At 36.8% G+C, this 14,162-nt stretch overlaps 2 protein-coding genes across 3 annotated transcripts in view; one reads left to right on the top strand and one right to left on the bottom strand.

The window, feature by feature from the left end:
* Positions 1-929: 929 nt before the first annotated feature.
* On the bottom strand, positions 930-6,629 carry LOC103480925 (L-amino-acid oxidase-like). 2 transcript variants are annotated; one of them, XM_008436123.2, is made up of 8 exons: positions 6,579-6,629; positions 5,980-6,045; positions 5,367-5,590; positions 4,773-4,885; positions 4,344-4,545; positions 3,399-3,467; positions 2,894-3,030; positions 1,209-2,010 (listed from the first exon to the last, which is right to left on the bottom strand). In XM_008436123.2, exons 2-8 carry the CDS (start codon positions 6,008-6,010, stop codon positions 1,209-1,211), a joined length of 1,578 nt encoding a protein of 525 aa, XP_008434345.1. In that variant the 5' UTR covers positions 6,011-6,045; positions 6,579-6,629. The 2 variants fall into 2 exon arrangements, with proteins under 2 accessions (XP_017165876.1, XP_008434345.1); XM_017310387.1 differs by lacking the exon at positions 6,579-6,629 and having other exon boundaries at positions 930-2,010; positions 5,980-6,010.
* Positions 6,630-7,338: 709 nt separating this feature from the next.
* The window catches only part of LOC103480937 (L-amino-acid oxidase-like), a 10,817-nt gene continuing 3,993 nt past the window's right edge, over positions 7,339-14,162 (top strand). The window contains exon 1 of the mRNA XM_008436137.2: positions 7,339-7,405. Coding sequence (XP_008434359.2) covers positions 7,339-7,405 — 67 coding nt within the window. The remainder of the gene's footprint in view (positions 7,406-14,162) is intronic.

Genomic DNA, 14,162 nt, shown 5'->3' with positions numbered 1-14,162 from the left:
AAGCAGCTCCTCCATGTGGGACTGCAGAGACCACAGAGCTGCAAGTTTCAGTACTGAGAGTGAAGAGAGCAAGTCAAATAGAAACATCCAGTATGACCCCTGAGTGGTGAAATCAAGAGGTCAGCAGCAGCAGATGGAAGCAGATAAACGTAAAGACAACAATCATAGTAGAAAATAAAATAAAGACTACAGTAAGGTCAAGATATGATATGGTCAGATATGAAAAATGAGCATATTCATATGTGCAACAACTGACTGGGATATGCCACAAAAAATGTACACACTGCTCCGTATATTTGTGCAAAAAAAAAAGTCCAGGAATATGGAAATAAATGAGCAAATAAGAGCAGAGATGGAACTAACTTAATAAAGTTGTTTGGATCTCAGATATTTATAAAACTGATGGAAGGAACTGCAGTAAAGCTGCTTTGTGCTTTTGCTGGTTTCAGTTTTCTGCTGTTTTTGTTCTGTGGTTCTTCTTGTTTAATGTCTTATTTATATGTTTTGTTTTTGAATTTTCTTTCTTGCAGTTCAGTTTGAGTTTGATCCTAAAACATAATGGTTAACTGCGCCTTTTATATTTTATAATGTACTTTGAAATAATCTTTTTCAGTTATTTGCATTGCGTGCCTATATTTATAAAACTCTTGTGTTTTCTTAGCTGTTGCTGTTGCTGTTACTCTGTGGTCGATAGACGGAACATGATTCGATTAGATTGTGATGATGACCAGGTGGAAAAATGACCACACTCCATCTGAAATGTGTGTATATTTGAATTTAATTCATGAATAAATGAAATTAATCTGCTGAATTTGTAAGTGTAAAGTCTCAGATCTTTTATGCCAACATTTGAGAAGGTAAGACATGCAGAATAAATTAATCTAGTAAAAAGATAAAAAACCTTTTGTTGCAGAAGATGTTCAGGGCCACTGGAAAAAAAAGAATCCTAACATTTTTCTTAGAACTTTTACATTTTCCTCATAATTCTGACTTTAACCACAAAAGTCTGAGATTAAAGTGAGAATATTTTTTTGTGGCCTTCATCATAGGTCTTCTTCACACAGACAGTTATTTTTACTCTAGCATAACGTCTCCCTGTTAAATCACCAATAAATGCATCTAGTCAAAAACCCAAATAAAACAAATTACAAAATGTTTCTCACTCAGAAACGAACAGAATCTGATTCTTATTTTGTACCGAACCGGCCTCAGAGCTCGTCTCTCCCCCTGCATCTGTCTGAAAACATGACGGCCTCCTTGTTGATGTTGGCGGCGGCCCTGATGGCCGACTTCATGGCCGTCTCGATCCAGGCGTGCGAGAAGGCCGTGTGCTCTCCGGCGAAGTGAACTCGGCCTTCGCTCCTGAACAGCTCCGCTGCGTACTCCAGGTGCTGGTACGGCGTGAACAGAGCGAAGGCGCCGTGGCTGAACGGATCCTGACTCCACTTCTTCACCAGGACGCCGGTGCAGAGGGACCGGATCCTGTCACCGTGCAGCAGGACCAGGTCTCTGAGAGCCAGCTCCTTCAGCTCTTCGTCGCTGGCGCCGAGGAAGAGGAGGGAGTCGTCAGACCAGGTGTAGGAGGCCAGGAGGACGCCGATGGAGTCGTTTCCTGGGAAACCGTGGCTCGGGTAGTAGATGAAGCGTGTGGGCCGGTCGGTGATGCTCTTCCCCCCTCTGATGCCGTCCTTCTCCCAGAACCTCTGGCTGAAGGTCAGGAGGATTTTGGTGGAGCTGTCGTAGTGGACCGACCTCAGAGCGTCCATCTTCTGGACGGACAGCGGCGGGTCGAAGTCCATGTACAGAGCTGCTTTGGTGGTGGTCGTCACCAGGACGGCGTCGGCGTCGATGTGGCGCAGAGAGGACTCCTGGTCCGCCTGGTAGGAGACGGTGACGCCTCCGTTTGACCGGCTGATGCGCTGGACCTTGGAGTTCAGGAAAATCGGACCGTGAAGCAACGTGAGAAAAGCTCTGGGCAGGAGGTCCGAGCCACCGGTCACCTCATAGTACCTTCAGACAAGCAAACACTGGGGTCAGAACCAAGATTCATCCTAACATGTTGCTTTTTTGATAAATACAGATTTGGTTCATTAATACTTTGCATTGGATTTAACAGGATTATAATTATTTTATTATCATTGAACAAGAATTTTGATATTGACTGAGAAAATTATGATTGTCTGGGTTTTATCTGGATTTTCAGTGTTTTATTAAGTTTTTTTCTTTCTTTTTCTTCTCTCTATTAACGTTATTTCTATTTCTGTAGTGTTTTTCTATTCACAAGGTCTTAAAACTCAAAAACGTCTGGTGATTGATATGTTATGGAACAAAACCTAAACCAGGAAAAGTTTAAAAACTTATATATAAATCAACTAACAGGCCTGTGGATTAAAACCTTCTTTGGCTGGATGAAGCTGAAGTAGAGACGTTTTCTGCTGCGTGTTTGAAATAAAATAAAACAAATGTAGTTTTTAATCGTGAACACAAAAGGTTTGGTAAGACACATACATTGTGTTTCATTTCATTTTCAACAGGTTATACATCACACACACAGGTTCAGGCAAGTCAAGAGTCTCCAGCATGAATCATTTTGTTTTSCTGCAGCTTCGTTCTGGCAACAGGAGAAAAGCTGCAGGTACATCTAATACAGAAAATGATTTTCTACATATTGTATTCTGAAGCTTTTATGTGAAGCCAGGTTGTAAAAAATATCAAGTGGAACAAAAAGTTGTTATTTTAGATACTTTGTGTTTGTTGCTTGTGACTAAAGTGAGTAAAATTCAGACTCAGTTTGATGTGGAAGCTTCTGGAAGTGAAATGATGAACTGCCCTGTGCGTAGTGTTAATATTTAATTATTCTGCCCTCCTGCTGTGACCGTAGGTCTGGTCTTACGTGACGTTGTCGCTGATGTCCGTCTGGTCGTAGATCATCTCGGTCAGGGCGGTGTACATCATGCTCTGTTCGTTAAGAAGCTCCCCGATCATCCTGATGGCCTCCAGGCTCAGATTCCCTTCTTCTTTCAAATATTCCTGTTAAAAACACAAAAAAGAAATATTAATGTGATGCCATTTTTTCTTATTTCCAAATCTACAGAGCCAAACAGTGAGATGAAAAACAATAAATAAATGTTCTTTAAAAAAGAAAACGTTATATTTAGTCACAAAGTTATGTTTTTAGGTTCAAGTTAAACATCAAAACTGGGTTTAAAACCTCCTTTCTGTCCAATTTCAGGGTTTTCTTAATTCTGGTCTGTACCATTAATGAGAATTAAAATAAACTTCGAATTATATCTGTCCCCAGAAATGTGAATAAATCAGGAAATGTTCAGAAATGCACCAAGTTTCAGCTGTTTTCATCCTTTCTTTACCAGATTAAAGTGATAAACCTGCTGATTTACCTTCACAGAGTAATGATCGTACTTTTGCAGCGCAGCCTTGCAGCCGTGAGCTTCCACTTCATCTCTGACCTACGAGAAAGAAAGAAAAACTTCATCAAGATCAATGAAGAGAAAAAACCCTGAGGTTTTATAGTTGCTGTCGCTGCAAACATTCATGTTTTAGTTCTTTCTGGGTTTTTTAAAAGAAATACAAAATACAGGAAGATGGAAATTTGCTCCACCACATATTAGCTGATATAGTTGATTCATAGGTTACAGTATTTTTGTTCTCCACACAAATCTTTACTGCCTGAAGTTTTTAGTTTTGACACCAAAAAGAAACAAACCTGCAGGGCATTAAACAATCAGCTGTTTGACATTTTATGAACATCATAAACTTGCTGCGTGACTCCAGCTCATTATTTGCGTTGCGAGTCACAACATGATCTCATTATCTTGCTTTACGTTTGCAGGAATGTAGCTCCATACCTCCTTTATCGCCTGGCGCCCTGCTCTGCCTGGCTGGGGGCTCCAGGTGTGCAGGGGCGCCACAAAAAGGGGCAAGAACAAATAAAACTTTCACAATTCTTTTAAAACTAAAAGGTAATGTGAAGGAATATTAAATTAGTCTGCATAGAAAATATATTAAATACTAGATATAAAAAATTAGCATAGCTCTTTCAGAAGATTTTCACCTGACCTGGATTGTTTCGACCATTCCTGCTGACCCATGTTTGTTTTACCCCAGTTTTATGGAAACATAAAATTTTTGCAACACACTCTGATGTTGGTGTTTGTCTTCCCACAGTGTGAGTGAATGTGTTTCTGTCAGGGATGCATCCAAAAGTCCTTGGACAATGTTTTATAGATGTAGCTTCTGTCATAATGCATAGTCAAATAAAAAACCCATCAAAGTTCATTCCAGGCTGCAGCTACAAGTGAAATTATTTGATTTTCTCCACTAACTTTTTGCAGAGCTGCTTGCAGCAGCTGATCGGCTGAATGGCCCTTTTCACTGTCCTGCACGTTGAACTGGAGGATGTCGGGGTTCGCTTTGACCGCAAACGTTCTTTTCTTCACGCCGTTGACGTGGTAATATGTGTTGTTGTCGTCCATCGTGAACTTGCTCAGCTTCAGGCCCAACTGCTCCACGAACCAGAGGACGATGCTGTTGGCAAAACAGTCGATAGAGACTGAATTAAAACCTTCAAAGTCATAAAACCTGTTTGAAGAAGACGACAGTTTTCATGTTCCAACCAGAACTCTAGTTTAGTCATCTCTGTTCTAAGGTTTCTTTTCTTCTTCTTCTCTTTTTTGCACCCTGTGTGTGTATAGTGCAGCTGTAGGTTTTCTCTATTCACAGCTTAGAAAGTTTACATTTACTGTAAAACTCACTGGTGAAAACTTGGGATCCTCATGGCTCCCAGTTCGGCGTACCAGCCCTCCTTCTCGTTCCTGTAGGTTTCCACTCGCCCACCAACGCGGCCGCTGGCCTCCACTACGGTCACCTTGTTCAATAAATGAATGTGAGCTTTAGGAGTTATCTGAATATTACACAGTTCTGTCATGCACTTGCAGTATTATGTACAAAATGAATGAATACTGAATAAACTAATGTAGGAAACTACTTTTGGAGAAAATTTCTGGACTATTTTTATCAGTTGCTAAACTTTATGTTCTTTTTTACAATCTGCAATGAATCCTTCATATTAAGGCAGCAGCCGTCTCTAATAACTGTCTCTGATAGGACAAGTCTTTTCAGAGAACAGGAAGCTGATCATCCAGTAATGATGAACTTCCTGGTTTGACCTAAACAGATTAAATCTTACGGTGGAAATTTGAACAAACTACATAGTTTTGTTTGCATGTTTTTACTCTGTTTTCATTAGTTATTTTGCATTGAGGGCCTTTTCATGCCTCCATCCTATCACCTCTACTCTTGATTCAGGCTTTAATTTTATGACAAATGAGTCAGTGGGTCAGATGAACCTCGTGTCCAGCATCTTGAAGCAGTTTAGCCGCGGTCAGTCCGGCCATGCCAGCCCCAACAATAACGACATGATTGGAGGTATTGATGCGTGGAAGGCCGTTTTTCAGCGTCTCCAGCAGGACGTCGTAGTCTTTGTCCTCCAGGCATTCGGCCAGATGCTCCTTCAGACTAGCAGCAGCGACGTGGCTGCAGCACAGAGTCAGCAGCAGCAAACCGATGGAAACTGGATACAACAAGAGAAACAAACTCAAACAGTCAAACTGGCCGGATTTATGAAATAATTGAAGTTTTACAGGTTTAATAAACAAATTCATTTCTACAAATTGAAAATGTCTCTTATTTTCTAAAAATCAAAGCAGGAAAAGAGTTTAGCTCTTCTAAACTTGGTCACATGGGTGTGAAGTAAGAATAAAAAATCCAAAATTGAATCTTGTTGACCTCGAAGTCATAAAGCAGAACTAAGTTTTTCCTCAGTGGTTTTTCCTGCAGACAGGAAATGAAAGATCTGTGATATTGCTGATCTGGACTTTCTGTACATCTTCATTCATCACTTTTCTTCATTCATACAAACAGTTTGAACTCTTACTATCAGTTTCAAGTGACAATACTTACATATTTTGGATTTCCCGTCATGCTGACCCATCTCTGATGTTATTTTCTTGCCTCCTCTCTTTATTGCTGAAGATGTAATAAAATCAGACATGTTTTTGTCTCATCTTTTAATGTAACAAAACTTTACACCTGTGCAGTTCTAGGATTCATCTTCTGTACAATTAAATGCTGTTTGTTGTGATCTATTTAGAAAATAATATGAATTTCACAAAAACATATTAAAGGAAATAGTAAAATGAAATAGCATGCTGTGAAAGAAGTCTACATTATTTGTGTTTTATGCTGTAATTTTGATAAACATACAATATTATCTTTCATTTTATCTGTAAATCTATGCCAGATGCACTTTAAGTTTAAATGTCAAACTTTAAACTTAAAGTTTGACATTTAAACACTGTGATTTTTTTTTTTGACGACACAAAATCCACAAAGCTCAGGTAAAGTAGAACCTTTTTCAAACTAAATTTACAAAATTCTCTCTTGATTTGCTATTATAAGACAAAAACTTTCAAATCAAAACCCTATAAAACATCAAGATTAAAAGAAAACATTCGCTAAAGTAAATCAAGACATTAAAACATGTTATAATTTCTTTTTACCGTTGATACGGAGTCCAGTCAGACGAGCTGCTGCGCTTCAGAAGTTGGAAAAAATACTTTCAGTTCCTTCTCTTATTGCCAAACAAGTCAGTCAGCATGAGTGAATGACTCATGTTTTCATCCACCATCTGTTAAATCACAAAACAAATTATATAAAAACATGAATAAATTTCAGGGCCTACTGAAAACTAAGGTCTACAAAACAGATTTTTTCTTTCAGTTTCCTGAATTCATGCCAAGTCACACACCTGGCAGCGCAGTGAGGACATTCCTACTGTACCTGCTTATTTAAAATAAATAGTTTTGCTTTTTGTTCAAGTCAGTCTTATCTGCAATGTGGGTTTTTATCTGAATTACCTCAGTTTAGATAAACAGAAGGAAGTTTCGACCAGAGAGTTTAGCTGATGGCCAACACTGATTTCCATCGTTCCCAGTACAAAAAAATGATTCATAAGACCATAAAACCATGAAAACATAAAACCGTGAAACCATAAAACCATGACGGGTCAAGAGGGTTCAATCAAAGTGAAAGCACAAACTTAATATTTAGACATGAGTTGTTTAATTATATTAAAATTGTCCTTGGAAATAAATCAACGCTCCTCCAAACTTCAAATAACTCAAAATGTCCCTTTGCAGGCAAGACTCAAAAACACAAACATTAACTTTAGCAGGAAATATACATAAAACGTTGAATTTCATAATCTGGGATTTAATTCGTGCTGCTGGTTTTTATTAGAGACACTTTCAGTTTGTTAACATGTACAGTACGGCTCGAAAGCAGAACCTGGACCTCATGGATGTTTTACACAAGAACGGAGACCAAAGTCAGCTGCTTTGGGAGGAAGAAGCTGGTTTACAACATCAGAGTTAAAATTAGATTCACTGGCGAAGCAGCAAGTTGGAGTTTGATCGGTTCTGCCATCGTCTGCTGTGGTTGAAACATCCGAGGCTTAAACATGTTCAACAACTGGTAAAACATAAAAATAAAGTATCTATTTCATTAAGCTGGACGTTTCATAAAATGAAGAACATTACAGACAAATCCAAAGAATAAACCTCCTCATGTGATGATGACAAAATCTCTTCAGTCAGAGGTTTTTATAGAAATACAGCTCGTATTTCCCCCTATGATAAATAAAGGAAATATGTTTGAACTTTTAACTTCTTTGCTAGGTGTAAACACAAGGTATGTCCAGATATTCAGATACTCTGAATAAAAAGACACAAACACATTTWTTCCTCAGTCTCTGAAGTTAAATCAAACCAAATGTTTCTTGTTTTAACTTAGTCAGAATTACCAGAATTAATTGTTTTCTAAAAAATATAAAGAACATCAATGAACCTGATTCTTTGGAGAGCAATTATGATGGTACCATAAATGTAACACGATGTTTTTCAGCATAAAATTAAACCATGAMATGTGTTTTTAGATATCAGCGGCTTTTACAAGTCAGAAACCACAAAGAAGATAAAAAATAAAATTTACTGATAAAGTTTTTTTTCAGCTGAGTGTTTTGTATTTCCTGCTTGATCCAGCAGCTTTAGATGTAAAGAGACCTGAACTGAACTTTTCATAATGAGTTCCTCCAGTTGGATAAACACAGGTTCATATTTCATACATGTCCATTCATGTCAGGTTAAAAAGCAGATTAAATTGTTAATCTGAATTCTTACTTCAGCTGTAAAACCTGTCCGTGTTGCGTTTCATCCGCTTGTCGCTCCCACACTCGTTACCTCTGCATTTTTCTCTGGTGTTTCACTGAGTGAGATGTTCAGGATCCTGGCAGCAGTGATATCAGCTCATCAACTTTTGTTTATCCACTTTAATCTTCTTCCCTCTCATCTCTGCCTCGGCTGTTTGTGAACATCTGAGCCTCAACTGGCTTTATTGACCTTTTTACCAGCTTTTTGTCTGCGTTACGGGACACCTGGCCGCCATCATCACCTCGTCTGCTTCACTCACCTTCTGCCGCATTTAATCAGTCTGAGCAACAACGACTGGGAAAACCACAGTTCAGCTGCATCGTTTCCAACACATCAATTATGAACTGTTGTCCTGAAAAAGTGGGTTTAAATTATAAATGTGTTCAGTTATCCAGACGATAAATTAGCAAACAAACAACCACAATAACACACCKTAAAAATCATCCAGACGGCTGAAGGTCAAACAAACAGGTTCATATTTTATTCATAGTTTTAATACTTTAATAAAAAAAAAAAGAACAACCAGATTGACTCCACAGGGATTAAGTTCTTCATCCAGGTTTGGAGAAAGTTGGACTCAAACCCATAACTTTAGATTACATAACAGTCACTGAACCACGGAAATCTGCTTCCTCAAACTGAAAATAAACCCAGAGTCAGTTTCACTTACTGTGAAAATGATGCCAACACTGATTATGTCTGTATGAAACTRTATTATTACAGTTTCAGGTGATTCAAGACCCACTAACATAGWTACTGTTTGATAAAGTTTCTTTTGGTGAAGTAAAAACTTCTACATTGTCAAACTGAAACATTTCCAACCCCACAGAGTGAAACYTTGTTKAGACAGRAAASCATCGTTCATAAACCAWTTATATWAAAGGACAAAGTTGATTAAAAGTAGCTTATTCAACCTGCATGTGGAAAATTAAAGTAAAATMYTTTATATTMAAAACTTTTACTTACAGAGCAGTTAGCAGGTYAGARGCTTTTCTCTKTCTAAACGGGTTAGTTGGTCTGYAGCATCCTGCCTTCACTACCATAAACCCTGAACGAAGAAATAATTAACAAAATGCTTTGAGTGTTAATATTTACTKYCTATCAGATGTAARTATRWTAAAATATAATGTTTGTAGTTWAGTCCMRYTATAAAMTTTCCCTAAATTGTGTTCAGTTTCTGCTTCAGAATATTTACAGYAGCAGAACATGAGAAAAAGTGTTAAATAAAAACCCACCACATCTGAACTGGTGTGAGAACGACAGAGCTGGTCGAGTCGCAGCTCAACGGGAAATGAACCAGCAGCCACAGAAACCGACATCAGTTTCACATCGAGGGCAGCAACATTACCACCAAAAGACAAAGCAGCTCCTCCATGTGGGACTGCAGAGCTGCAGACTGAAGAGAGCAAGTCGAGCAGAAACATCCAATATGATCCCTGAGTGGAGAAATCATGAGCTCAGCAGCAGCAGCTGGAAGCAGATCAACATTTAATGTAATTTTACATGTTGTCTGGTGTGATTAAAGTAGGCTGAAGTAGATTTAATTCTTCTGGTATTATTAGTAAAACAGGTTTCTTAAGATTTCTTGATTTTTTCCCAGGCTGCATGTTGAATCCTGAGACAGACCTGTGGATGCTGCCATCTAGTGGTTAAACATGAGGAGGGCAGTTATTGGCTGCAGAAATTACAGTTGATATCTTTGATTTGATCCGTTTCCTTGAAGTGATGACTAACAGAAACAAACAGGTAAAACAAAGGAGGCATGATTTATGGTTTATGGAACTAAATGAATGTGGATATTGCAGAATTTGGTATTTATTAATTTGGCAAACTTTATTGGAATTTATTTATTAGATTGGTATTCATTTAAAACTGACAATAATACACAAAAATGAGGGATCAGGCAGGGCATCATGGGAAACTATTAAATACTGAGACTCAGAAAGACCAGAACTAAATAWTAAAAAAATTTAAAAATCAAAAGGAAACACTAACAGAAGAGAATAAGACAAAAAAAAAACAAAACAACAGAAGACACAATACTAATAAAACAGAAGCTAAAACAAGAGAATTACAGAAAAAAACAGGATCCACACTTAGATTAAATGACTGAGGTGATCTAATTATCACCKAATTATCAACCACATTCAGACACGTTCCACACAATGTGTGTTTTTTTCTTAATAAATAAAAGCACTTTCCAGAAACTGAGTTTAGTATCCAAACAACTATAAACAGTAAACAAACAATGAAGAAATAGAAGAGCTACATTATTAAATTACAGTTTATCAAAAACATCGAACAGTTTTCTCAAAAAATGACAAATGTCAGATTTAAAAATGTTTTAATTCATGAATATTTGAGTCAACTGATTATTTTCTGGTTATTTTATTAGAAACATGAGAACAAAAGGAAATTAACAGAAAGTCAGACTTAATTCTGAACATTACAAAAATATTATAACAATATATTAGTCCATGAAAATATGCAACATTTTATTAACCTTTAAAAAGACGCTGTCATGTCAGTGAAGTTCCTCATCAAAGGATAAAGTTTATTTCAAGCTTTGCTCTGAGGGGTCCAGGTGGGTTTAGCTGCCCACTGAGATGCCTGGAAGCACCGACCTCTATGTTCACCTCCAGTTTACCTTTCTAATGGATTACAGGTTTTACAACAACTACTAATTATATAAAACTGACCTAGTTACTTTATACTCATGTTAAAAAGAGAGAAAATCTTCACCAACTGGAGCCCAGAATCCGGTTTCCTGTTCTGAATTCAGCTCCTTTTATAACGACGGGAGGCGGGAAAACAAGAAGTGATCCAACGTCTGTTGCTCAATATTCACTGGAAATGATGTTTTGTGTTCGACTTACTTAGAACATTTTATTATTCTCCTAGATGAAAACATAGATTTCTTTAGAAATGTCATGCTATTTACTTTGGGAGCGACTTGTGGAGCCTGAGGACTTTGCAGTTACACAAATTTCTAATTCAGTGACAAAGTAGGACGTTTTCATAGCTACATTTGATCACAATCATTGAATCATTCATTATTATTCTGCTATAACTATAAATAATAATGTGACTGAATTCAAAGCACGTTGTGTCTTTATTATTTAGGATCTGAACTTCCTCTGGTTTGATACTTTTACTCTCTGCACCAGTTTAACTTCTACTGTGGATCCTCTGAGTGACACAGATTATAAAAAACTGGGGAAGAAAACAGCAAATCATGTTTTTGGACATGTCCTGTCTTCTGACATGTTGCCAAAAGATGAAAGATAAATACAACTCAGTTATCCATTTTGACAAACTTCAAAGTTTCAATCAGTTTGAAGTTTATCTCTTTTTTAAAAACAATAATTTCTGGTAAAAGTACATGAAGCTCCTCAGCTGTGATCTGTTTCCTTGCAGCAAAAAGGTTGTGGGTTCAAATCTGCATGTTTTCCTCTTTTGCATGTTTCTAAAAACAAACAGACATGGATGACAAAAATAGATGAGCTTTAAAAACTAACAAACAAAAGGTTGATTGATTTGAAGATTAGTACTGAAATGATTACATTTTATTTCATTTACCACGATGAATGAAAAGCAACTCTGACATTTTCAAAATTGTTCTTTTAAAGTTTTTAAACTTATCTTTGTAACCTGTTATGCAACAGTTTCAGCTGCTTTTCAGAGGAACTAAAGGAAACGTTCACAAGGAGCAAAGATTGAGAAATAATCACCTGGAAGTAAAAAGTCAGCAGAGCCTGTTTAAATAAATCAGCCGAGCTGTAAAACCAGTTTAAATTACTGATCACTAACTGGTGTTCAGGGCAGATATGTTTTAGTAAATAATCATTTTGATGATTGTAGCTTTCAGCTGATAAAAATCCAAAATTAATTCAACAAGGTAACAAGGAGTCTTTATGAGAACTGATGCATAACAACCCTCTGACATTATTCAGGTCAGATAAGAGCTAAATAAAAACTGATGTAATTGTTTCATTATGTTTCACTGTTTTTCCAACCATAAAGCTGATATTGTTTGTGCATTCATGTGTGTGTGAACTGCTTTGTTGTACTTTTAATTACACTTTTAGCTGCGTGACAAAACTTGCTCTGTGTGAGGATTTTCCGTTCAGCCCAAAGTGTCACTCCAAGGTTTGATCTAACCTTGTTTCTCCTGAAATGTCAAATTCTGTTTTATTATGGGAACAAACTGGCAGCAGCTTGTAGTAACACATCTAAAGTCCCACTTTACAAGTCTTAATTTTTGGAAGTAATAAAATGCCTTTTAAATGTCTTATATTCATAAAATAAATTAATCTGGACGACTTTGCAGAGTCTATTGCTGCATTGCTGCACTTGAACGTGGAAGAGGTGTTTTATATCAGCCTGCCAAAATGTCACTGTGACAAATTCACCAATTCTACAGGTTTTACAAGAGGTTTAGTCCTGGACTGTTTCCTGTAGGAGTGGAATGAGAAAAAGGAGAAATAGTAAATAGTTACAGAATGCTGCTTTTTTTGTCAGGTAACTTGTTTTATGTTTGATATATTTTGCTTTGGCAGTCTAAAATGTAAGCTACTTTCACATATATGTAAAATATTACAAACTAAAATCAATAGTTTGTGCAATGAAACTACTACTACCCATAATAACAATAATAATAATAAAATTATGGTATTAAAAGAAAGTAAAGAAGTGTTTCCAAAGCTGCTATAAAAGTGTTAATTAGTCACACATCCACACCCTGCAGCTGTAAAAGCAGAAATGTCATCATCCTTTCTGGTTGATGTGGTTTTTCTCCTCCCTCTTAAAGGGCCGGAGCCAAAACATGATGATCAGAAAAGTTCTGGTTATTAAACAATCACGGTTCCTTAGCTGTTTTTACAGCAGTGCTCAGCCTCACTTGTGCAAATCAAAGATTTCCAAATCATGCAATAATCAAAAATAAAATCAAAAATATTTAGCTTTATTCATTTAGTATATTTTCTTTTAAACAGGATCTTGTTAGATTAATATTTATCTCTTGGCCTGCAGGGTTTCTGCAGTGTCCTCTAATACAACATGAAGAGACGGTGGGGAGTTTGACTTGATCCTTTTTCCAAGTCTGTGCAAAAAAAAAAAATGTGATTAAAAGGTTTATGTTTTTTGAAGTTCTTTGGATCAACTTTTAGATTTATTTAGAAATAAATAATAAACATAAAATAACTAAGAACAAAAGGATCCAATACTGACCTAATCAAAACAAAGACAATAAACTAAGGCAATAAATAAATAAAACTATCAATCCAGAAAGAATAAACAAATAAAACTTAAGATTCTGACAGGAATTTTTCCTTCTTTTATTTTCCAGATTTGTCTCTAGAGCTAAAGATAGATGCACATCTTCATCAGTGAATGTAAATGTCTGCGTATGAATTTACTGATAAAATTTAAAGACTCTTTTTCATTTTTCCAACTCTTTGCAACAAACGACTCTTGAAACAGTTGCAGCTCCATGAGTCGGTGTGACTCAGTGAACTGACACTCCTACGTTTGTCAAAAACTGGAATGTTTCTGTGGAAATGGCTGAACGTTGGCAGGTTTTCTAGTTCAAGTCTAGAACAGTGTGTACTGCAAAAATGTAGGCAAGAGTTTAAATATTAGTCAAAAATATGAATTAATATAAAATATACAATTTGTTATTGTTAAATAATTGTTTATTATAAAAATGCTAAGCTAAATAAACAAAGCAAAGAGCTTTCCAGTTCTTTGTCCATCCATCCATCCATCCATCCATCCATCCATCCATCCATCCATCCATCCATCCATCCATCCATCCATCCATCCATCCATTTTCTTCCGCTTATCCGGGGTCGGGTCGCAGGGGCAGCAGCTTCAGAA

The sequence above is a fragment of the Poecilia reticulata genome, linkage group LG18 (assembly GCF_000633615.1).
Source record: "Poecilia reticulata strain Guanapo linkage group LG18, Guppy_female_1.0+MT, whole genome shotgun sequence".
Taxonomy (NCBI): Eukaryota; Metazoa; Chordata; class Actinopteri; order Cyprinodontiformes; family Poeciliidae; genus Poecilia; species Poecilia reticulata.
Note: the sequence above shows the minus strand (reverse complement) of the source record. Positions and strands in the feature narration are given on the sequence as shown.

Bases quoted from the DNA above. Each gene is read 5' to 3' on its own strand.
- LOC103480925 (XM_008436123.2), bottom strand. From the start codon at position 6,010: ATGGGTCAGCATGACGGGAAATCCAAAATAT. The intron at 5,591-5,979 runs GTAAGTATTGTC...TGTTGTATCCAG, and splicing joins TGACGGGAAATCCAAAATAT to TTTCCATCGGTTTGCTGCTG. The intron at 3,468-4,343 runs GTTAGTGGAGAA...TCTTTCTCGTAG, and splicing joins TGCAAGCAGCTCTGCAAAAA to GTCAGAGATGAAGTGGAAGC.